The 22,991-nt window shown below is 46.4% G+C and overlaps 1 protein-coding gene across 4 annotated transcripts in view; it reads right to left on the bottom strand.

Moving 5' to 3' along the window:
- Positions 1–5,324: 5,324 nt before the first annotated feature.
- The window catches only part of LOC139582548 (coiled-coil domain-containing protein 85C-B-like), a 147,335-nt gene continuing 129,668 nt past the window's right edge, over positions 5,325–22,991 (bottom strand). For all 4 annotated transcript variants that reach the window (XM_071412642.1, XM_071412641.1, XM_071412640.1 and 1 more), the window contains 3 exons: positions 16,672–16,767; positions 16,300–16,401; positions 5,325–7,014 (listed from right to left, as the gene is read on the bottom strand). In XM_071412642.1, coding sequence (XP_071268743.1) covers positions 6,925–7,014; positions 16,300–16,401; positions 16,672–16,767 — 288 coding nt within the window. In that variant the 3' untranslated portion in view covers positions 5,325–6,924. The remainder of the gene's footprint in view (positions 7,015–16,299; positions 16,402–16,671; positions 16,768–22,991) is intronic.

Below are 22,991 nucleotides of genomic sequence, written 5' to 3' on the forward strand. Positions count from 1 at the left end.
TCTCCTCTCATAGCTACAAATCATCTCCTCTCATAGCTACAAATCATCTCCTCTCATAGCTACAAATCATCTCCTCTCATAGCTACAAATCATCTCCTCTCATAGCTACAAATCATCTCCTCTCATAGCTACAAATCATCTCCTCATAGCTACAAATCATCTCCTCTCATAGCTACAAATCATCTCCTCTCATAGCTACAAATCATCTCCTCTCATAGCTACAAATCATCTCCTCTCATAGCTACAAATCATCTCCTCTCATAGCTACAAATCATCTCCTCTCATAGCTACAAATCATCTCCTCTCATAGCTACAAATCAGTTCTAGAAAAAAAGGACACTTCAAAAAAAAATCTATTCTTTGATTTTATTTTTTGTACTAGACCCCATTAGTGAGAACCGAGGCGGAACCATAAGATTGTACAGTCTGAAGCCTCAATGATGTTCTAATTAGGAACAAGAAATACTCGTGTCAGGAGAGGTTGAGCTGTCAATCAGTGACTTATTACCCAATCAAAAGACTTGGAAACCAATCAAAATCTCCCAATAGGTTAAAATCAAAAACAGGCCAATCACATGGCAGCCCTATGATGGGACAGCTCTATCTAAACACATGGCAATACATATCCTTGAACAGTTTGATCATAACAGTACTTATTTCATCTGACTTCGTCATGGTATAACTCGTTAAAATGTATCGAAAACATCTAAGGGAAGACTTGCTCTTTCTCACATTCCAACAGAAAATACTTTTACAAAACATGCACAGTTCACTGCTGAAACTCATCTCCTGGATTCACCATGGCTAAAAAGCGTAATTAAATATGCTAATTGAAAAATATAAACCATTCCATTTATTTTGTAGCTTTCAATAAAAATTGTGTTGTACAGTAGTTTGATTAGTAGTTATTACAGTAGATAGCCAAATTAGTCTGATCTTCCCTTTATGACAGTAGCATAAAAGCCTTTTAAGTTTCACAGAATATTTCTGAAACATTATTTCATATGAAATGAATGCAGCAAATGTGTTCCGCAGTCTCCAACCCTGTAAGAAGCAGGTGTCCTCAGTCTGCTACAGAGAACTACAGTATACAGCCTGACCAACGGAAAGAAAGACTACAAACCATCCGGTCTTCAGAGTCACAGAAGAAGAGTTGGGGTAAAGCTCTCGTTATTTCCCAACCTGAGAAATATGATTGTCTTACACAACGTTGTACATTTTAGGTAATATTTTTTTTTTTTTACGATTTCCTCAAAAAATAAGATCGCTCCATTGACTCTTGGCTGAGGCAGTTTCGATTCCAAATGGCCTTGATGCGTTTGAAGAGATAAAATAATAATTTGTTAAACCAAAATACAGTAAAAATATGAGTGGTTACCATAGAAACAGCCCTATTTAAGGTTCGGCTGTGTGCTTTTGTAAAACATAAAACCCATAAAACAGTCAGTTTTATCACATGGTCAACCTAGAATAATAAAAAACTAAAAGTCTAAATAAATGATAACAACAGTAATGCTATGGCTTTATACATATTTTACACACGTTTTAAAAGTGATCTCTATAGTTTTGTGTTAATAATAGACATCTCTTATGAGCATAGGGCGCTAGGTATGTACGTCACAGTGGGTAACACAAATTAACACTTTGGATGCTAATGATAATTATGCTAATCAACCAGAGAGACAAAACTGACAGAGAAGCTAGCTGGGTTTTTATGGGAAGTACTATGAAGGAGTGGGATGACATTGTTCCTAGACACTGATCCACAGTCAGTTCTGTATGTGACCTCTAAATGCTCAAGATCAGGGTTGAAGGAGAGTGAAGCTGATCCTAGATCTGTGCATACGAGACACTGAAAACCCAAAACGTACTATCAAACCATATCTGACGTTATCACATCGTTACATTTGGGGACGATTGGAGATTTTTTTTTATCCCACACGTTGCCCCCGCCTGAAGCTCTGCTATAGTAGCCATGCAGCTCTACCTGGAGCCCTGCTATAGTAACCATGCAGCTCTACCTGGAGCCCTGCTATAGTAACCATGCAGCTCTACCTGGAGCCCTGCTATAGTAACCATGCAGCTCTACCTGGAGCCCTGCTATAGTAACCATGCAGCTCTACCTGGAGCCCTGCTATAGTAACCATGCAGCTCTACCTGGAGCCCTGCTATAGTAACCATGCAGCTCTACCTGGAGCCCTGCTATAGTAACCATGCAGCTCTACCTGGAGCCCTGCTATAGTAACCATGCAGCTCTACCTGGAGCCCTGCTATAGTAACCATGCAGCTCTACCTGGAGCCCTGCTATAGTAACCATGCAGCTCTACCTGAAGCTCTGCTATAGTAGCCATGCAGCTCTACCTGGAGCCCTGCTATAGTAACCATGCAGCTCTACCTGGAGCCCTGCTATAGTAACCATGCAGCTCTACCTGGAGCCCTGCTATAGTAACCATGCAGCTCTACCTGGAGCCCTGCTATAGTAACCATGCAGCTCTACCTGGAGCCCTGCTATAGTAACCATGCAGCTCTACCTGGAGCCCTGCTATAGTAACCATGCAGCTCTACCTGGAGCCCTGCTATAGTAACCATACAGCTCTACCTGGAGCCCTGCTATAGTAACCATGCAGCTCTACCTGGAGCCCTGCTATAGTAACCATGCAGCTCTACCTGGAGCCCTGCTATAGTAACCATGCAGCTCTACCTGGAGCCCTGCTATAGTAACCATGCAGCTCTACCTGGAGCCCTGCTATAGTAACCATGCAGCTCTACCTGGAGCCCTGCTATAGTAACCATGCAGCTCTACCTGGAGCTCTGCTATAGTAACCATGCAGCTCTACCTGGAGCCCTGCTATAGTAACCATGCAGCTCTACCTGGAGCCCTGCTATAGTAACCATGCAGCTCTACCTGGAGCCCTGCTATAGTAACCATGCAGCTCTACCTGGAGCCCTGCTATAGTAACCATGCAGCTCTACCTGGAGCCCTGCTATAGTAACCATGCAGCTCTACCTGGAGCCCTGCTATAGTAACCATGCAGCTCTACCTGGAGCCCTGCTATAGTAACCATGCAGCTCTACCTGGAGCCCTGCTATAGTAACCATGCAGCTCTACCTGGAGCCCTGCTATAGTAACCATGCAGCTCTACCTGGAGCTCTGCTATAGTAACCATGCAGCTCTACCTGGAGCCCTGCTATAGTAACCATGCAGCTCTACCTGGAGCCCTGCTATAGTAACCATGCAGCTCTACCTGGAGCCCTGCTATAGTAACCATGCAGCTCTACCTGGTGCCCTGCTATAGTAACCATGCAGCTCTACCTGGTGCCCTGCTATAGTAACCATGCAGCTCTACCTGGAGCCCTGCTATAGTAACCATGCAGCTCTACCTGGAGCCCTGCTATAGTAACCATGCAGCTCTACCTGGAGCCCTGCTATAGTAACCATGCAGCTCTACCTGGAGCCCTGCTATAGTAACCATGCAGCTCTACCTGGAGCCCTACTATAGTAACCATGCAGCTCTACCTGGAGCCCTGCTATAGTAACCATGCAGCTCTACCTGGAGCCCTGCTATAGTAACCATGCAGCTCTACCTGGAGCCCTGCTATAGTAACCATGCAGCTCTACCTGGAGCCCTGCTATAGTAACCATGCAGCTCTACCTGGAGCCCTGCTATAGTAACCATGCAGCTCTACCTGGAGCCCTGCTATAGTAACCATGCAGCTCTACCTGGTGCCCTGCTATAGTAACCATGCAGCTCTACCTGGAGCCCTGCTATAGTAACCATGCAGCTCTACCTGGAGCCCTGCTATAGTAACCATGCAGCTCTACCTGGAGCCCTGCTATAGTAACCATACAGCTCTACCTGGAGCCCTGCTATAGTAACCATGCAGCTCTACCTGGAGCCCTGCTATAGTAACCATGCAGCTCTACCTGGTGCCCTGCTATAGTAACCATGCAGCTCTACCTGGTGCCCTGCTATAGTAACCATGCAGCTCTACCTGGAGCCCTGCTATAGTAACCATGCAGCTCTACCTGGAGCCCTGCTATAGTAACCATGCAGCTCTACCTGGAGCCCTGCTATAGTAACCATGCAGCTCTACCTGGAGCCCTGCTATAGTAACCATGCAGCTCTACCTGGAGCCCTGCTATAGTAACCATGCAGCTCTACCTGGAGCCCTGCTATAGTAACCATGCAGCTCTACCTGGAGCCCTGCTATAGTAACCATGCAGCTCTACCTGGAGCCCTGCTATAGTAACCATGCAGCTCTACCTGGAGCCCTGCTATAGTAACCATGCAGCTCTACCTGGAGCCCTGCTATAGTAACCATGCAGCTCTACCTGGAGCCCTGCTATAGTAACCATGCAGCTCTACCTGGAGCCCTGCTATAGTAACCATGCAGCTCTACCTGGAGCCCTGCTATAGTAACCATGCAGCTCTACCTGGAGCCCTGCTATAGTAACCATGCAGCTCTACCTGGAGCCCTGCTATAGTAACCATGCAGCTCTACCTGGAGCCCTGCTATAGTAACCATGCAGCTCTACCTGGAGCCCTGCTATAGTAACCATGCAGCTCTACCTGGAGCCCTGCTATAGTAACCATGCAGCTCTACCTGGAGCCCTGCTATAGTAACCATGCAGCTCTACCTGGAGCCCTGCTATAGTCTGCCAGAGTAACCATGCAGCTCTACCTGGAGCCCTGCTATAGTAACCATGAGCTCTACCTGGAGCCCTGCTATAGTAACCATGCAGCTCTACCTGGAGCCCTGCTATAGTAACCATGCAGCTCTACCTGGAGCCCTGCTATAGTAACCATGCAGCTCTACCTGGAGCCCTGCTATAGTAACCATGCAGCTCTACCTGGAGCCCTGCTATAGTAACCATGCAGCTCTACCTGGAGCCCTGCTATAGTAACCATGCAGCTCTACCTGGAGCCCTGCTATAGTAACCATACAGCTCTACCTGGAGCCCTGCTATAGTAACCATGCAGCTCTACCTGGAGCCCTGCTATAGTAACCATGCAGCTCTACCTGGAGCCCTGCTATAGTAACCATGCAGCTCTACCTGGAGCCCTGCTATAGTAACCATGCAGCTCTACCTGGAGCCCTGCTATAGTAACCATGCAGCTCTACCTGGAGCCCTGCTATAGTAACCATGCAGCTCTACCTGGAGCCCTGCTATAGTAACCATGCAGCTCTACCTGGAGCCCTGCTATAGTAACCATGCAGCTCTACCTGGAGCCCTGCTATAGTAACCATGCAGCTCTACCTGGAGCCCTGCTATAGTAACCATGCAGCTCTACCTGGAGCCCTGCTATAGTAACCATGCAGCTCTACCTGGAGCCCTGCTATAGTAACCATGCAGCTCTACCTGGAGCCCTGCTATAGTAACCATGCAGCTCTACCTGGAGCCCTGCTATAGTAACCATGCAGCTCTACTGGTTTAAAGTGACACTGGTCCTATTGTAGGGGACTTCTTATAGAGCTCATCTGGGTTTCTTTTCAGCATAAAACAAAACAAAAGGGCCCGGTTTCCCAAGAGCATCTAAAGGCTCATTTCATCGTTAGTAACTTCGTAGGAGCATCGTTGAATCTCAGAGCTGTTTCCCAAAAGCACCGTTACTAAAGTTGGACTTGAAAACGCTTGTTATTTACTGACTCCGCATCAGACCGCTCGGCATGTGAACAGCAAAGTACGTCGTTAGATACCTACCGCGTCACTTTATACACAGAAGACCTCCACTAAACAAAGAATCAAGATGTTTATCCGTCTCTCTGTGACCGCCGATAACTTCAGAACAAAGTTGACTACAAATACAAAGTTGCCAATGTCTTTGCAACTGTAATAAACAAGCGAAGGATACAAAGATGCTTCTAATGAAAACTGAGATGACTGCACTAAAAGATAAATAGCCTACCTACAGAATATACTATATATTGTATTTCAACGATACTGAAAGCAATTTCACGTTCATTCAATTTTGTTTTTATTTTACTATTTGGCTACTGTCTGCAATTTTTGCCTCATTATATTTAATGATGTGTAGCCTAACATGTGCACAGTGATGTTCCACATCTTGATGAATCTCCTTATTATAGGGTAGGCATTAGATTAAGCCGCCTCAATATTTGCAGCCATAGGGTGATAATATCTCTCTAGGTAGCTGATCCATCGTCAGTATTGTGGAATAATTCTAATGTTAAGGTAAGATTTGAATGGGGAAGAAAGCTGATCTGAGAGCAGCGATGCCATTCGTTCGATCCTAACACCGTGTGAAACACGCTCCAACGAAGGCACTTAGCGAATGTTCTCTCTGTGTGGCATTTTGGGGAAACGCGTGTTACATCTTGGCCCTTTGTAGGAAAGATGCATGGCTAAAACAGTCTAAGTTCCATCTCTATCGGGAAACCAGGCCCAGGAGAGTTATGAAATAATATTCAGCACTATGTAAACTGTCCTCAAATCAATAATACGAGGAAAATGGAAAATCAGTGAAAGTAGCAGTCAGTTATCAACAACACTGGAAGTTCAAAATAAATGTACGTATGAGGAGTTGGCGAGGTGACTGAGATATCCATTCTGTGCTTTTCCTGGGTCGTATAATGTCCAGTCACATATACCAGGTCATATCTAGAAGGGATACAGTTTTTGTCAAATTAACGCCAAAAGTGGATTTGTTGCATTTTAGCTAACCTAAACGTAATTCTCCTAACATGCTACGTTAATTATCCTGCTGCAGAAGTTCTAACCTGCTACAAAAAGTTCATTTTGACAAAAGCTGCATCCCATCTGGACAAAACCCATATCCCAGGGGAATAGTGGGTGATGGGAACTGTAGTCAGTGGGAGCAGGGTGTTATGAGTAGTGTAGGCAGTAGGAGCGGAGGTGGTGTCAGGTGAGCATAGTTAGTCTTCCTCTCTGGTTGCTGTGGACTACAGAGGGCCTTTGAACTGGTTGCCAGAGAGATGCTGTCTGATGGATGGCTTATCTCCTGCTGCGTCGCCCAGCTTTCTCCACACCACCTGGACCCACATACAAAGAAAACACAAACAAAAGGGTTATGTCCTCACTTGGTCTTTCACTAACTGAACCCCTGGTAGAATCTCTCTGCATGTGAGATGAGAGGACCCAGGGTCTGTCTGTCTCTCTCTCTCTGTCTCTCTCTCTCTCTCTGCATGCTGGGAGTGTTTGGTGCATGCTGGGAATTGTATGAGCGAGGGAGTGCGTGTGTTGTGTAGAGTTAGATATTCAGAACTTTCTTTCGGTTTTCTCTTTCTTGGTGGCATTCTTTGTTTTCTTCTGTGCATGATTAAGGTTATTATTTTTATTTTTGTTGTGGTAGAATTAAGTATTTTGTTGATCGTATCGAAATTACCCTGAGTTTGGCGGGGATGGCAGCCCGAATGGGGATGCCGTCCCTGTCACTTTCGGCACGGCTTTAGGTGTGTTACTGAAGCTACTGTCACGGTGGAGGAGTTTCTGGTCGCCGTAGGAGAGAAGGTAGGATATGAGAATGTTGCTTATGCGTCACGGATGAATAAAGCGGTGGTGGTTTTTCTTAAAGAAGAGCGCCTTGTAGATCGTATGGTTGAGCAGGGTGTACTTCTTAAAGAAGAGCGCCTTGTAGATCGTATGGTTGAGCAGGGTGTACTTCTTAAAGAAGAGCGTCTTGTAGATCGTATGGTTGAGCAGGGTGTACTTCTTAAAGAAGAGCGCCTTGTAGATCGTATGGTTGAGCAGGGTGTACTTCTTAAAGAAGAGCGTCTTGTTGATCGTATGGTTGAGCAGGGTGTACTTCTTAAAGAAGAGCGTCTTGTAGATCGTATGGTTGAGCAGGGTGTACTTCTTAAAGAAGAGCGTCTTGTAGATCGTATGGTTGAGCAGGGTGTACTTCTTAAAGAAGAGAGTCTTGTTGATCGTATGGTTGAGCAGGGTGTACTTCTTAAAGAAGAGCGTCTTGTAGATCGTATGGTTGAGCAGGGTGTACTTCTTAAAGAAGAGCGTCTTATAGATCGTATGGTTGAGCATGGTGTACTTCTTAAAGAAGAGCGTCTTGTAGATCGTATGGTTGAGCATGGTGTACTTCTTAAAGAAGAGCGTCTTATAGATCGTATGGTTGAGCATGGTGTACTTCTTAAAGAAGAGCGTCTTGTAGATCGTATGGTTGAGCAGGGTGTACTTCTTAAAGAAGAGCGTCTTGTAGATCGTATGGTTGAGCATGGTGTACTTCTTAAAGAAGAGCGTCTTGTAGATCGTATGGTTGAGCATGGTGTACTTCTTAAAGAAGAGCGTCTTGTAGATCGTATGGTTGAGCATGGCGTACTTCTTAAAGGAATGTTTATTCAAGTTACGCCGCTTTTTTCTCCGTCAACAAGGGTAACAATTTCAAATGTACCGCCGTTTATTCCAAATGAGCTATTGGAGCGCGAGTTATTGCGCTTTGGGAAGTTTGCAAGTTCAATTAAGGTTGTCCCGTTGGGTTGCAAACACCCGGCGTTGAAACAGGTTATGTCGTTTCGGCGAACAGGTGTTTATGTTTTTGGACTCACCGGAGCAGACTTTAGAGTTATCGTTTAAAGTCAAGCATGACAACAGACTGTATATGGCTTATGCTAGTACGGGTAGTCAACGGTGTTTTGAGTGTGGGGATGTTGGTCATAAGTGACATGCTTGCCCGAAAAGGGAGAAGGCAGAGGGAGGGGCGCAGGTGGTCCTCGTAACGCCTGGGCCCACTGATGTAGGGAGAGGTGGGTCGACAGTGGTTGAGCAGCCACAAGCACCTGTTGCTGAGGAACAAGTTATCCGTGTTGAGGGCACGGAGTTGCAACTTGTATTAGAGGGAAATGTTATCCAGCAGAAAAATATTGTTGTAGAAGGTAAGGATGGATCTGAAGAGCCATTTCCTCAGACTGGTGAGGAGGTGCCCAGTACGAGTGCTGTGGTACAGGTGGGGCTAGTCTCCCAGGTAGTGGAGGAGATGCCTGGTACGAGTGATGGGGTGCAAGTGGGGAGTGTTGAGAGGGATGTGGTAGAGGGGAGTCAGTGGTCTGTGGCCTCAGCTGAGGAGGATCAGGAGAAGGAAATGGACATCTCTTTTGATATGATAGCAGCTGGTGAGGACTCAATTTACGATCTAGAGGAGGTAAATGGGTTTCTGGATCAGACTTTTGGGAAATCTGTCAAATTGGCAGATTATTTTGATGTTGATAAGTTTGTGAGGTCAGCTGTGATGTTACAGAAGACGGTGGGGTTAGACCAGTTGAGTGAGAAGAAGCGGTTTCGCTTGAGGAAATTTGTTACTGCTGTTGCAGCAGCAAAAGGTGGTGGGAAACGTGGTCAGGTTAATAAGAGAAAATTTAAATAATGATGATGATCATGCTTCATAGGGTGTCTTTTTTCTCTTTGGTTTCTCTGTGGTTTCTTCTGCTTTTCTTTTCTCTTTTCTATATGGAGGTACTAAGGGTAGGTTCTCTCAATATTAATGGGGGAAGGGACAGGAATAAGAGGGCTTGGGTATTAGAAGTAATAAAACAGAAAAGGCTTAATGTAGTTTTCCTACAGGAGACACATAGTGATGAGGAAAATGAGGTTGACTGGGGTATGTGGTGGGAGGGGCAGCATATCCTCAGTCATGGTACTAATTTCAGTGCTGGGGTGGACATCTTGTTTTCCTCAGGTTTAGGGGTGACTGTGGTATCTACAACAGAGATTGTCAAGGGTCGGGTTTTATTGGTCAAGGTGGATGTTATGTTTTTTTGAATGTTTATGCTCCTAATGAGGGTACCGAGCGTCTTGTTGTGTTTGATCAAATAAAAGAAACCTTAAGACAGTGTGACCAAGAGGGGTGTGTGGTTTTAGGGGGGGACTGGAACTGTACAGTGGATTTTACTGTTGACCACACTGCTGAAGAACCTCACCTGCGGTCAGCCACTTTCCTGTCTGGTCTATTAACTGAGTTAGAGCTTTCTGATGTGTGGAGAGTAAGGAATGCAACAGTTAGGCAATACACATGGTTAAAAGTTAATGAAGGTCGCGTCAGTGCAGCAAGGTTAGACAGGTTGTATGTATCTGAGCAATACTGTAGTAGGGTTGGAAGGTTAGACAGGTTGTATGTATCTGAGCAATACTGTAGTAGGGTTGGAAGGTTAGACAGGTTGTATGTATCTGAGCAATACTGTAGTAGGGGTGGAAGGTTAGATAGGTTGTATGTATCTGAGCAATACTGTAGTAGGGTTGGAAGGTTAGACAGGTTGTATGTATCTGAGCAATACTGTAGTAGGGTTGGAAGGTTAGACAGGTTGTATGTATCTGAGCAATACTGTAGTAGGGTTGGAAGGTTAGACAGGTTATATGTATCTGAGCAATACTGTAGTAGGGTTGGAAGGTTAGACAGGTTGTATGTATCTGAGCAATACTGTAGTAGGGTTGGAAGGTTAGACAGGTTGTATGTATCTGAGCAATACTGTAGTAGGGTTGGAAGGTTAGATAGGTTGTATGTATCTGATCAATACTGTAGTAGGGTTGGAAGGTTAGATAGGTTGTATGTATCTGATCAATACTGTAGTAGGGTTGGAAGGTTAGATAGGTTGTACGTATCTGATCAATACTGTAGTAGGGTTGGAAGGTGTGACATCACTCCTGTGGGTTTCTCTGATCACCATATTGTTACTGTTGACATTCACTTGTCCTGTCCACGAAGGTCATCACCTTACTGGTATTTTAATGTTAAATTGTTACATGATGTCAAGTTTTGTGAAAGGTTTTTGTTGTTTTGGGGAAAATGGAGAGTTACAAAAGGGAATTTTGTGTCCTTGAGACAATGGTGGGAGGTTGGGAAGGCCCAAATACGATTATTTTGTCAACAGTATACTGCTCTGTCTCAAATTGAAGTTAAAGAGACTATCAAGGCCCTTGAACAGGACATCAAATCTATTGAATTGAATGAAGCTGCTCACTCAGAACAACCCTGGACTAGTCATGAACTTACAGGACAAGACATGAACTGAGGTCGTTTCTGCATGAAAGAGTGAAGGGTGCCTTGATTAGGTCTCGTTTCGCTTCCCTCAAGGATATGGATGCTCCTAGCGTTTAAAAAAAACCTAGAACAGTCGACATTGCAACGTAAACAGATGGTCTGCCTTCGCCTCCCTGATGGGAAGGTGACCATGGATGACAGTGAAATGCGTCAACATGCCGTGGATTTCTACTCTGCCCTGTATAAGGCGGAGGATTGTGACTCTCTGTGTACTGAACAGTTGTTACACGCTCTTCCTCAATTGGGCCCTGAACAGAGAGTCGCATTGGACTCTGACATTACACTGCAAGAGCTGTCCACAGCAGTTATGCAGCTCTCAACAGGCCGAGACCCTGGCATTGATGGTTTACCATCTGAGTTCTAGAAGCACTTTTGGGGGTCTATTGGGGAGGATTTTTATGAAGTGGTGTGTGAATCTTTTCATGAGGGTTCTCTTGCCAAAAAAGGGGGATTTGGCTCATAAAAAATTGGAGACCTGTTGCTTTTCTGTGCGCAGAATATAAAATTGTTTCTAAATGTCTCTCAAACAGGTTGAAAGAGTATCTGGGATTGTTGGTCCACATGGACCAGTCCTACTGTGTACCTGACCGCTCTACTGTTGACAACTTGTTTCTGATAAGAGATGTTTTAGACATTTGTAAACTGTCTAATGTAAATGTGTAAGGGCTGTCTCTCTCCTCATCCTCGGACGAGGAGAGGAGAGAAGGATCATCAGACCAAAATGCAGCATTCGGGAAGTAAGCCATCTTTTTATTATTAACGACGATGGCAACACGAAACAAAAACACAAAACAAGAAAACGACGTTGACGAAACCTGAACATAAACTTACATAACTAAACGTAAACTCACGGACAGGAAACAGACGACATCAAAATAAACGAACAGCCAAACAGTCCCGTATGGTACATACATTCAACGACACAGGAGACAATCACCCACAAACAAACAGTGAGAACACCCTACCTAAATATGACTCTTAATTAGAGGAGAACGCAAAACACCTGCCTCTAATTAAGAGCCATACCAGGCAACCACAACCAACATAGAAACAGATAACATAGACTGCCCACCCAAAACACATGCCCTGACCTAAACACATACAAAAACAACATAAAACAGGTCAGGACCGTTACAGAACCCCCCCCTCAAGGTGCAAACGCCGGGCGCACCAGCACAAAGTCCAGGGGAGGGTCTGGGTGGGCAGTTGACCACGGTGGTGGCTCCGGCTCTGGACGCTGTCCCCACACCACCATAGTCACTCCCCGCTTCTGTCTTCCCCTCCCAATGACCACCCTAAAACTAACATCCCCTAAATGAACGGCCAGCACCGGGAGAAGGGGCAGCACCGGGACAAGGGGCAGCACCGGGACAAGGGGCAGCACCGGGACAAGGGGCAGCACCGGGACAAGGGGCAGCACCGGGACAAGGGGCAGCACCGGGACAAGGGGCAGCACCGGGACAAGGGGCAGCACCGGGACAAGGGGCAGCACCGGGACAAGGGGCAGCACCGGGACAAGGGGCAGCACCGGGACAAGGGGCAGCACCGGGACAAGGGGCAGCACCGGGACAAGGGGCAGGTCCCGGCTGAGGGACTCTGGCAGATCCCGGCTGAGGGACTCTGGCAGATCCCGGCTGAGGGACTCTGGCAGATCCCGGCTGAGGGACTCTGGCAGGTCCCGGCTGAGGGACTCTGGCAGGTCCCGGCTGAGGGACTCTGGCAGGTCCCGGCTGAGGGACTCTGGCAGGTCCCGGCTGAGGGACTCTGGCAGGTCCCGGCTGAGGGACTCTGGCAGGTCCCGGCTGGACGGCTCTGGCAGGTCCCGGCTGGACGGCTCTGGCAGGTCCCGGCTGGACGGCTCTGGCAGGTCCCGGCTGGACGGCTCTGGCAGGTCCCGGCTGGACGGCTCTGGCAGGTCCCGGCTGGACGGCTCTGGCAGGTCCCGGCTGGACGGCTCTGGCAGGTCCCGGCTGGACGGCTCTGGCAGGTCATAGCAGGACGGCTCTGGCAGGTCATGGCAGGACGGCTCTGGCAGGTCATGGCAGGACGGCTCTGGCAGGTCATGGCAGGACGGCTCTGGCAGGTCATGGCAGGACGGCTCTGGCTGGTCATGGCAGGACGGCTCTGGCTGGTCATGGCAGGACGGCTCTGGCTGGTCATGGCAGGACGGCTCTGGCTGGTCATGGCAGGACGGCTCTGGCTGGTCATGGCAGGACGGCTCTGGCTGATCATGGCAGGACAGCTCTGGCTGGTCATGGCAGGACGGCTCTGGCTGGTCATGGCAGGACGGCTCTGTAGGGAGGAGAAGGAGAGACAGCCTGGTGCGTGGTCTAGGCACTGGCTGCGCTGGAGAGGAGGAAACAGCTGGAGAGAGAACCCGGAGAGACAGCCTGGTACGGGGGGCTGCCACCGGAGGACTGGTACATGGAGGTGGCACCGGGTCTACCGGACCGTGAAGGAGGACACGTGCTCTTGAGCACCGAGCCTGCCCAACCTTACCAGGTTGAATGGTGCCCGTAGCCCTACCAGTGCGGCGAGGTGGAATAGCCCGCACTGGGCTATACTGGCAAACCGGGGACACCACTCGTAAGGCTGGTGCCATGTATGCCGGCCCGAGGAGACGTACTGGAGGCCAGATACGTTGGGCCGGCTTCATGACATCCAGCTCGATGCCCAACTTAGCCCTCCCAGTGCGGCAAGGTGGAATAGCCCGCACTGGGCTAAGCACGCGTACTGGGGACACCGTGCGCTTTACCGCATAACACGGTGTCTTACCAGTACGACGCCTTCTACCTCCACGGTAAGCACGGGGAGTTGGCTCGGGTATCCTACCCGGCTTTGCCACACTCCTCGTGTGCCCCCCCCAAGAAATTTTTGGGTCTGACTCACGGGCTCCCAACCGCGTCGACGCGCTGCCTCCTCATACCAGCGCCTCTCAGCCTTCGCTGCTTCCAACTCCTCCTTGGGACGGCGATATTCCCCTGGCTGAGCCCAAGGTCCTCTACCATCCAGGATCTCCTCCCAAGTCCAGGAGTCCTTGTTGCTCTGTTGAGCATTCCCTTGCCGCTTGGTCTTAGCGTGGTGGGTGATTCTGTAAGGGCTGTCTCTCTCCTCATCCTCGGACGAGGAGAGGAGAGAAGGATCATCAGACCAAAATGCAGCATTCGGGAAGTAAGCCATCTTTTTATTATTAACGACGATGGCAACACGAAACAAAAACACTTTCAAATATACAAAACAAGAAAACGACGTTGACGAAACCTGAACATAAACTTACATAACTAAACGTAAACTCACGGACAGGAAACAGACGACATCAAAATAAACGAACAGCCAAACAGTCCCGTATGGTACATACATTCAACGACACAGGAGACAATCACCCACAAACAAACAGTGAGAACACCCTACCTAAATATGACTCTTAATTAGAGGAGAACGCAAAACACCTGCCTCTAATTAAGAGCCATACCAGGCAACCACAACCAACATAGAAACAGATAACATAGACTGCCCACCCAAAACACATGCCCTGACCTAAACACATACAAAAACAACATAAAACAGGTCAGGACCGTTACAAAATGTGGGTTTACTTTCTTTGGATCAGGAGAAGGCTTTGTGTGGACCACCAGTACTTGTTTAAAACAATGAAAGCCTTTGGGGTTTGGGGTTGGGGATGTTGGAGCCATAGCCACCAACATGCATCTGGTACACCTGGACCCTACTGTTGGGGAGGGGTGTCCATTCTGTGCTGAGTCTGAAACTCTGGCACATCTGTTTTTACTGTGTCCCAGGTTGGTCGGGATGATTGACCTGATCACTAATTGGTTCTCAACGTTGGGAGAGGTTTTCTCTTCCCAACTGTATATATTTGAGCCAAAGTACAGGTTTAGTCAAAAGGGTGTAGTTGTGTTGCTTAATTTTGTGTTAGGGGCAGCAAAATTAGCGATATGGAAGACCCGAAAGAACAGTATTCGGGGACAAGGGTCTGTGGATGTGGTGGGAATGCTGGAGGGAATGGTGGCAGCGAGACTAAGGGTTGAGTTTGCCTATTATAAACTTGTCAACAATATTGATCTGTTTATGAGTATATGGGGTATTCAGAGGCTGTTGTGTTTAGTTACTGTGGAGGAGGAATTCGAGTTGTGTTTTTAATTGATGTGTAACTGTGGTTTTGTATGAGTATTTATTGTGTGGTGGGCTCCCAGACCCAATAAAGAATATTTAAAACTCGAAAACTCTCTGTTCCTCTCTCTCTCTCTCTCTCTCTCTGAGATGGAGGGAGGTGAAGGCTTTGAATAATGGAGGGCGCGGAGGAGAGGAGAATGCTCTGCTCTTTTTCCTGCCCCCTCAGATAGATTAATTGCTCTGACAGTTGGGCTGCAGGAGCCTCTTATAAAAGACACCAATTAGAACACTGCTGCACAATGGAACAGAGGAACAACACGCTCCAATTAGAACACTGCTGCAGGATGGGACAGAGACACAGAGGAACAACACACTCCAATTAGAACACTGCTGCAGGATGGGACAGAGACACAGAGGAACAACACACTCCAATTAGAACACTGCTGCACAATGGAACAGAGACACAGAGGAACAACACACTCCAATTAGAACACTGCTGCACAATGGAACAGAGACACAGAGGAACAACACACTCCAATTAGAACACTGCTGCACAATGGAACAGAGACACAGAGGAACAACACACTCCAATTAGAACACTGCTGCAGGATGGGACAGAGACACAGAGGAACAACACACTCCAATTAAAACACTTCTGCACAATGGAACAGAGACACAGAGGAACAACACACTCCAATTAGAACACTGCTGCAGGATGGGACAGAGACACAGAGGAACAACACACTCCAATTAAAACACTTCTGCACAATGGAACAGAGGAACAACACGCTCCAATTAAAACACTGCTGCAGGATGGGACAGAGACACAGAGGAACAACACGCTCCAATTAGAACACGACTCCACAATGGAACAGAGACACAGAGGAACAACACACTCCAATTAGAACACTGCTGCAGGATGGGACAGACACACCGAGCGAGAGAGAGAGAGAGAGAGAGACTCTGTACAACAAAGCTACAGTTCCTCCTAGTGCTTCATAGCTCTGAGCAAAATAGGCCAAGGCAATGTAGTTACAAGACCCAGAAAACCAATACTCATGTTTCTACCTGTACTAATAACGCATCAGGTGAGGGAGACAGATGAAAAGAGAGAGAGAAGGAGAAAGAAAAGACTACTTACATTACACATCTCTCTGACGATGGCCTTCTCCTTCTCACTCAGATCCTCCTCGTAGTCCTCTGGGCCCTGCTTCTTATCCAGGTTCTCATGCACCTCCAACACCTGGTACAATCAGGCATATGATCATGAAACCAAATAAGTGAATCTATGGGATTCATTGTTTAAAGCAGCAGTCTCTCACAACACATCATCAACAACAACCTAGTCCTGCAGATACAATGGATGCTCAAATAAAAGTCCTTGTTTTGGGCTGTGTATTTTCAAAATAAAATAAATCAAATACACAGAGAAAATAATTTTAAAAACCAGATCCACAAATACACATGTATTTGAACCCAAGTCTGTGTGAGAGATAATGTCAAGTTGTCATACCTTCATAGCGTGGACCACAGACTCTGGTTTCTGAACACAGGACAGGTAACCTGTTACCGGGGTTGACTCGCTGGTGGGGAGACGACCAATCGTGCCCTGAAAGAGGAGAAAGACCCAGTTAGTCTGGTGGTGAGGCGACCATTCGTGCCCTGAGAGAGGAGAAAGACCCAGTTAGTCTGGTGGTGAGGCGACCATTCGTGCCCTGAGAGAGGAGAAAGACCCAGTTAGTCTGGTGGTGAGATGACCATTCGTGCCCTGAGAGAGGAGAAAGACCCAGTTAGTCTGTTGGTGAGACGACCATTCGTGCCCTGAGAGAGGAGAAAGACCCAGTTAGTCTGGTGGTGAGACGACCATTCGTGCCCTGAGAGAGGAGAAAGACCCAGTTAGTCTGTTGGTGAGACGACCATTCGTGCCCTGAGAGAGGAGAAAGACCCAGTTAGTCTGGTGGTGAGACGACCAATCGTGCCCTGAGAGAGGAGAAAGACCCAGTTAGTCTGGTGGTGAGGCGACCATTCGTGCCCTGAGAGAGGAGAAAGACCCAGTTAGTCTGGTGGTGAGACGACCATTCGTGCCCTGAGAGAGGAGAAAGACCCAGTTAGTCTGGTGGTGAGGCAACCATTCGTGCCCTGAGAGAGGAGAAAGACCCAGTTAGTCTGGTGGGGAGACGACCATTCGTGCCCTGAGAGAGGAGAAAGACCCAGTTAGTCTGGTGGTGAGGCGACCATTCGTGCCCTGAGAGAGGAGAAAGACCCAGTTAGTCTGGTGGTGAGACGACCAATCGTGCCCTGAGAGAGGAGAAAGACCCAGTTAGTCTGGTGGTGAGACGACCATTCGTGCCCTGAGAGAGGAGAAAGACCCAGTTAGTCTGGTGGGGAGGCGACCATTCGTGCCCTGAGAGAGGAGAAAGACCCAGTTAGTCTGGTGGGGAGACGACCATTCGTGCCCTGAGAGAGGAGAAAGACCCAGTTAGTCTGGTGGTGAGACGACCATTCGTGCCCTGAGAGAGGAGAAAGACCCAGTTAGTCTGGTGGTGAGGCGACCATTCGTGCCCTGAGAGAGGAGAAAGACCCAGTTAGTCTGGTGGGGAGGCGACCATTCGTGCCCTGAGAGAGGAGAAAGACCCAGTTAGTCTGGTGGTGAGGCGACCATTCGTGCCCGCTATTCTAAACTATTTGTAATTGCTTGAAGTTACTTACTTACTGTATAGGTAAGGCCTAACCACAAAAGCAAAATTCATTTTGTTCCTTCCCTTATTTTTTAGGTGAAACCCACTGTGTGAGATGTGTTAGTAGAACTACTATGCTGGTGAAACCCACTGTGTGAGATGTGTTAGCAGAACTACTATGCTGGTGAAACCCACTGTGTGAGATGTGTTAGTAGAACTACTATGCTGGTGAATCCCACTGTGTGAGATGTGTTAGCAGAACTACTATGCTGGTGAAACCCACTGTGTGAGATGTGTTAGTAGAACTACTATGCTGGTGAAACCCACTGTGTGAGATGTGTTAGTAGAACTACTATGCTGGTGAAACCCACTGTGTGAGATGTGTTAGTAGAACTACTATGCTGGTGAAACCCACTGTGTGAGATGTGTTAGCAGAACTACTATGCTGGTGAAACCCACTGTGTGAGATGTGTTAGTAGAACTACTATGCTGGTGAAACCCACTGTGTGAGATGTGTTAGCAGAACTACTATGCTGGTGAAACCCACTGTGTGAGATGTGTTAGTAGAACTACTATGCTGGTGAAACCCACTGTGTGAGATGTGTTAGTAGAACTACTATGCTGGTGAAACCCACTGTGTGAGATGTGTTAGTAGAACTACTATGCTGGTGAAACCCACTGTGTGAGATGTGTTAGCAGAACTACTATGCTGGTGAAACCCACTGTGTGAGATGTGTTAGTAGAACTACTATGCTGGTGAAACCCACTGTGTGAGATGTGTTAGCAGAACTACTGTGCTGGGCCAGATATGGATTCTATTCCTTGCTGGGTAAGGCTTTTGTATAAGTAAAGGTTTTCGACAGTGCAGAGAAACACACAGCTCCAGGCAGTGTTTACTATTCATATGGTTGTTGAGTCCTGGCTCAGTTCCCTGCATAATCAGCCTGTTTTAGGTCTTCCAGTACAGGGAGAGAGAAATACATTGTCAAAAACTATGCTCCGTAGATTAACACACTGTCAGAAACTATGGTCCGTAGGTTAATACACTGTCAGAAACTATGGTACATAGGTTAACACACAGTCAGAAACTATGGTCTGTAGGTTAATACACTGTCAGAAACTATGGTCCGTAGGTTAATACACTGTCAGAAACTATGGTCCGTAGGTTAATACACTGTCAGAAACTATGGTCCGTAGGTTAATACACTGTCAGAAACTATGGTACATAGATTAACACACTGTCAGAAACTATGGTCCGTAGGTTAACACACTGTCAGAAACTATGGTCCGTAGGTTAACACACTGTCAGAAACTATGGTCCGTAGGTTAACACACTGTCAGAAACTATGGTCCGTAGGTTAATACACTGTCAGAAACTATGGTCCGTAGATTAACACACTGTCAGAAACTATGGTCCGTAGGTTAATACACTGTCAGAAACTATGGTCCGTAGGTTAATACACTGTCAGAAACTATGGTCCGTAGGTTAATACACTGTCAGAAACTATGGTCTGTAGGTTAATACACTGTCAGAAACTATGGTCCGTAGATTAACACACTGTCAGAAACTATGGTCCGTAGGTTAATACACTGTCAGAAACTATGGTCCGTAGGTTAACACACTGTCAGAAACTATGGTCCGTAGGTTAATACACTGTCAGAAACTATGGTCTGTAGGTTAATACACTGTCAGAGACTATGGTCCGTAGATTAACACACTGTCAGAAACTATGGTCCGTAGGTTAATACACTGTCAGAAACTATGGTCCGTAGGTTAACACACTGTCAGAAACTATGGTCCGTAGGTTAACACACTGTCAGAAACTATGGTCCGTAGATTAACACACTGTTAGAAACTATGGTCCGTAGGTTAACACACTGTCAGAAACTATGGTCCGTAGGTTAACACACGGTCAGAAACTATGGTCCGTAGGTTAATACACTGTCAGAAACTATGGTCCGTAGGTTAACACACGGTCAGAAACTATGGTCCGTAGGTTAATACACTGTCAGAAACTATGGTCCGTAGGTTAACACACGGTCAGAAACTATGGTCCGTAGGTTAACACACTGTCAGAAACTATGGTCCGTAGGTTAACACACTGTTAGAAACTATGGTCCGTAGGTTAACACACGGTCAGAAACTATGGTCCGTAGGTTAATACACGGTCAGAAACTATGGTCCGTAGGTTAATACACTGTCAGAAACTATGGTCTGTAGGTTAACACACTGTCAGAAACTATGGTCCGTAGGTTAACACACTGTCAGAAACTATGGTCCGTAGGTTAAAACACTGTCAGAAACTATGGTCCGTAGGTTAATACACTGTCAGAAACTATGGTCCGTAGGTTAATACACGGTCAGAAACTATGGTCCGTAGGTTAATACACTGTCAGAAACTATGGTCCGTAGGTTAACACACTGTCAGAAACTATGGTCCGTAGGTTAACACACTGTCAGAAACTATGGTCCGTAGGTTAATACACGGTCAGAAACTATGGTCCGTAGGTTAACACACTGTCAGAAACTATGGTCCGTAGGTTAACACACTGTCAGAAACTATGGTCCGTAGGTTAACACACTGTCAGAAACTATGGTCCGTAGGTTAATACACGGTCAGAAACTATGGTCCGTAGGTTAACACACTGTCAGAAACTATGGTCCGTAGGTTAACACACTGTCAGAAACTATGGTACATAGGTTAACACACTGTCAGAAACTATGGTCCGTAGGTTAATACACGGTCAGAAACTATGGTCCGTAGGTTAACACACTGTCAGAAACTATGGTCCGTAGGTTAATACACTGTCAGAAACTATGGTCCGTAGGTTAACACACTGTCAGAAACTATGGTCCGTAGGTTAACACACTGTCAGAAACTATGGTCCGTAGGTTAACACACTGTCAGAAACTATGGTCCGTAGGTTAATACACTGTCAGAAACTATGGTCCGTAGGTTAATACACGGTCAGAAACTATGGTCTGTAGGTTAACACACTGTCAGAAACTATGGTCCGTAGGTTAATACACTGTCAGAAACTATGGTACATAGATTAACACACTGTCAGAAACTATGGTCCGTAGGTTAACACACTGTCAGAAACTATGGTCCGTAGGTTAACACACTGTCAGAAACTATGGTCCGTAGGTTAATACACTGTCAGAAACTATGGTCCGTAGATTAACACACTGTCAGAAACTATGGTCCGTAGGTTAATACACTGTCAGAAACTATGGTCCGTAGGTTAATACACTGTCAGAAACTATGGTCCGTAGGTTAATACACTGTCAGAAACTATGGTCTGTAGGTTAATACACTGTCAGAAACTATGGTCCGTAGATTAACACACTGTCAGAAACTATGGTCCGTAGGTTAATACACTGTCAGAAACTATGGTCCGTAGGTTAACACACTGTCAGAAACTATGGTCCGTAGGTTAACACACTGTCAGAAACTATGGTCCGTAGGTTAATACACGGTCAGAAACTATGGTCCGTAGGTTAACACACTGTCAGAAACTATGGTCCGTAGGTTAACACACTGTCAGAAACTATGGTACATAGGTTAACACACTGTCAGAAACTATGGTCCGTAGGTTAATACACGGTCAGAAACTATGGTCCGTAGGTTAACACACTGTCAGAAACTTTGGTCCGTAGGTTAATACACTGTCAGAAACTATGGTCCGTAGGTTAACACACTGTCAGAAACTATGGTCCGTAGGTTAACACACTGTCAGAAACTATGGTCCGTAGGTTAACACACTGTCAGAAACTATGGTCCGTAGGTTAATACACTGTCAGAAACTATGGTCCGTAGGTTAATACACGGTCAGAAACTATGGTCTGTAGGTTAACACACTGTCAGAAACTATGGTCCGTAGGTTAATACACTGTCAGAAACTATGGTACATAGATTAACACACTGTCAGAAACTATGGTCCGTAGGTTAACACACTGTCAGAAACTATGGTCCGTAGGTTAACACACTGTCAGAAACTATGGTCCGTAGGTTAATACACTGTCAGAAACTATGGTCCGTAGATTAACACACTGTCAGAAACTATGGTCCGTAGGTTAATACACTGTCAGAAACTATGGTCCGTAGGTTAATACACTGTCAGAAACTATGGTCCGTAGGTTAATACACTGTCAGAAACTATGGTCTGTAGGTTAATACACTGTCAGAAACTATGGTCCGTAGATTAACACACTGTCAGAAACTATGGTCCGTAGGTTAATACACTGTCAGAAACTATGGTCCGTAGGTTAACACACTGTCAGAAACTATGGTCCGTAGGTTAATACACTGTCAGAAACTATGGTCTGTAGGTTAATACACTGTCAGAGACTATGGTCCGTAGATTAACACACTGTCAGAAACTATGGTCCGTAGGTTAATACACTGTCAGAAACTATGGTCCGTAGGTTAACACACTGTCAGAAACTATGGTCCGTAGGTTAACACACTGTCAGAAACTATGGTCCGTAGGTTAATACACTGTCAGAAACTATGGTACATAGGTTAATACACTGTCAGAAACTATGGTACATAGATTAACACACTGTCAGAAACTATGGTCCGTAGGTTAATACACTGTCAGAAACTATGGTCCGTAGGTTAACACACTGTCAGAAACTATGGTCCGTAGGTTAACACACGGTCAGAAACTATGGTCCGTAGGTTAATACACTGTCAGAAACTATGGTCTGTAGGTTAACACACGGTCAGAAACTATGGTCCGTAGGTTAACACACTGTCAGAAACTATGGTCCGTAGGTTAACACACTGTTAGAAACTATGGTCCGTAGGTTAACACACGGTCAGAAACTATGGTCCGTAGGTTAATACACGGTCAGAAACTATGGTCCGTAGGTTAATACACTGTCAGAAACTATGGTCTGTAGGTTAACACACTGTCAGAAACTATGGTCCGTAGGTTAACACACTGTCAGAAACTATGGTCCGTAGGTTAATACACTGTCAGAAACTATGGTCCGTAGGTTAATACACTGTCAGAAACTATGGTCCGTAGGTTAATACACGGTCAGAAACTATGGTCCGTAGGTTAATACACTGTCAGAAACTATGGTCCGTAGGTTAACACACTGTCAGAAACTATGGTCCGTAGGTTAACACACTGTCAGAAACTA

The sequence above is a fragment of the Salvelinus alpinus genome, chromosome 8, assembly GCF_045679555.1.
Source record: "Salvelinus alpinus chromosome 8, SLU_Salpinus.1, whole genome shotgun sequence".
NCBI classification, from domain to species: Eukaryota; Metazoa; Chordata; class Actinopteri; order Salmoniformes; family Salmonidae; genus Salvelinus; species Salvelinus alpinus.